This window comes from Aplysia californica, unplaced genomic scaffold, assembly GCF_000002075.1.
Source record: "Aplysia californica isolate F4 #8 unplaced genomic scaffold, AplCal3.0 scaffold00817, whole genome shotgun sequence".
NCBI classification, from domain to species: domain Eukaryota; kingdom Metazoa; phylum Mollusca; class Gastropoda; order Aplysiida; family Aplysiidae; genus Aplysia; species Aplysia californica.
This window is the reverse complement of record NW_004798087.1, coordinates 72,314-74,361: the sequence shown is the minus strand read 5'-3', so window position 1 is coordinate 74,361 and position 2,048 is coordinate 72,314. Positions and strand designations below refer to the sequence as shown.

At 31.9% G+C, this 2,048-nt stretch overlaps 1 protein-coding gene across 1 annotated transcript in view; it reads right to left on the bottom strand.

Moving 5' to 3' along the window:
* Nucleotides 1–2,048, bottom strand: part of LOC101856696 (ATP-binding cassette sub-family A member 3) — a gene marked incomplete at its 3' end in the record, with an annotated part of 42,928 nt that overhangs the window by 7,969 nt on the left and 32,911 nt on the right. The window contains 1 exon segment of the mRNA XM_013088823.2: nt 558–616. Within this exon segment, the coding sequence (XP_012944277.1) occupies nt 558–616 (59 nt within the window).

The window sequence follows — 2,048 nt, the reverse complement described above, 5'->3', positions numbered from 1 at the left end:
AATTGAGAATGTATAGTTTTCCAATCTAATGCTAAAAATAAAAAGATGAACAATAGCTAAGAAGTTAGAGAACAAGTTGGGACAATACCATGTATGAAATACTTTGAAAAACAACGCATTAAATGGCCCATGTGGGCCAATAAGCCCCAGCTTATTTGCCCATGTGGGCCAATAAGAGCAGCCATTTTTTTTATGACAGTGTCTATGGACATAACAAAACCTAGACATGTTATTTTACTGAGAGGTTTTTATAGTTTACTGTGGGACACTACTTTAGACTTGCAAAATTCTGTCTGACATTATTGACCGTTTTCAGTTACCAAGAAAATGAGGTCAGAAACCAAATGTTTTATCAGCTCTATCAAAATCGTAAGGTTATTAGCAGTCGTTATTAGGATACTCAAGGAATGGCAATTGAAAAAGTTTAACCATGTTGTGAAATTCAACATTGTTTTAACATCAAATTTCTCAAAACTAGGTCCACTGAGCAGAGAGAACTTTGTAATTCTAGGGTAGTGACTATAATATATCTATGGACTTTGTAAAGGAATACTCACCCGAAAGTCTTCGCGACTGTCGTTCTTGATCAACATCAGCATAAATCCTGTGAACAGACCTGTGGGCCAGACAGCGACATTTGGGGATCTTTTGTTTTTAGCTTTAGTTTTTCGTACGAGTTTTTAACAGCACTTGCAACACATTTGGTCATTTATGAATTATGAAGATTAGTGGTGTTACAAGAGAGTAACAATACAAACACAAAAAGGAAGGAGAAGAGATATAAGGAAGATAGATGTTTGGTGTATCAAATCCACACAGAAATAATATATAAGTCTTTAATAACTTTAAGTGAACATGAAAAGGTGCTGAGAAAAAGTAGTGCAATGTAATAAAATTACATGTAATATTACGGCACTTATTCCGAACTAAGAAATAATAAAAGAAATATTAAGGAATTTATTGCGAATAAGTAATAATATAAGAAATATTACAGCACTTACTGCAATACAATGTAATAAAAGAAATAATACACCACTTATTGCAAACTAAATAATGATTAAAAAAATATTACTGCACTTACTAAGGTTAAAAGAATAATAAAAGAAATATTACAGAACTCATTGCGAAAAAATAATACAAAGTAATAAAAGAAATATTAAAATTGCGTCGATAGTGCCGTAAAACACCTACTCAATCAAAATCAATCAAAGAAATATTAGGGCACTTATTGCGAACTAAGTAATAATATAAGAAGTATTATGGCATTTACTGAGGACAAAGTAATGATATAAGATTATGACATCTACTGAGGACAAAGTAATGATATAAGAAATATTACGACACTTACTTAGGACAAAGTAATGAAATAAGAAATATTACAGTACTTACTGAGGACAAAGTAATGATATAAGAAATATTACAGTACTTACTGAGGACAAAGTAATGAAATAAGAAATATTATGGCACTTATGGTGGACAAAGTAATAAAAAAAAGAAATATTGCGACACTTCCTTAGGACAATGTAATGAAATAAGAAATATTACAGTACTTACTGAGGACAAAGTAATGAAATAAGAAATATTATGGCACTTACTGGGAGCAAAGTAATGATATAAGAAATATTACAGCACTTATTGAGGACAAAGTAATAATATCAGAAATAATAAGACACTTACTGAGGACAAAGTAATGTTGTCAGAAACATTATGACACCTACTGAGGACAAAGTAATGGTATAAGATGGCACTTATTGTGGACAAAGTAATAATAAAAGAAATATTACGAAACTTATTGAGAATAAAGTAATGATGTAAGAAATGTTACGGCACTTAATGAGAGCCAAGTAATGATACGTGTCACGACGTGGTGGAATCAGGTGCTCGTCACTTTTTGGGCATGTGGAGATATTGGCATCATCTTAAAGTCTGTACATTTACCTTGCCTTCAATGAAAAAATACCCATCTATCTTGAATAGAAGTTGAGAATTTCTGATTGAAGGAGGTGGGGGTTGCCTGGTTTCAGAGGTAAAGTTAACGAGAAAATGGC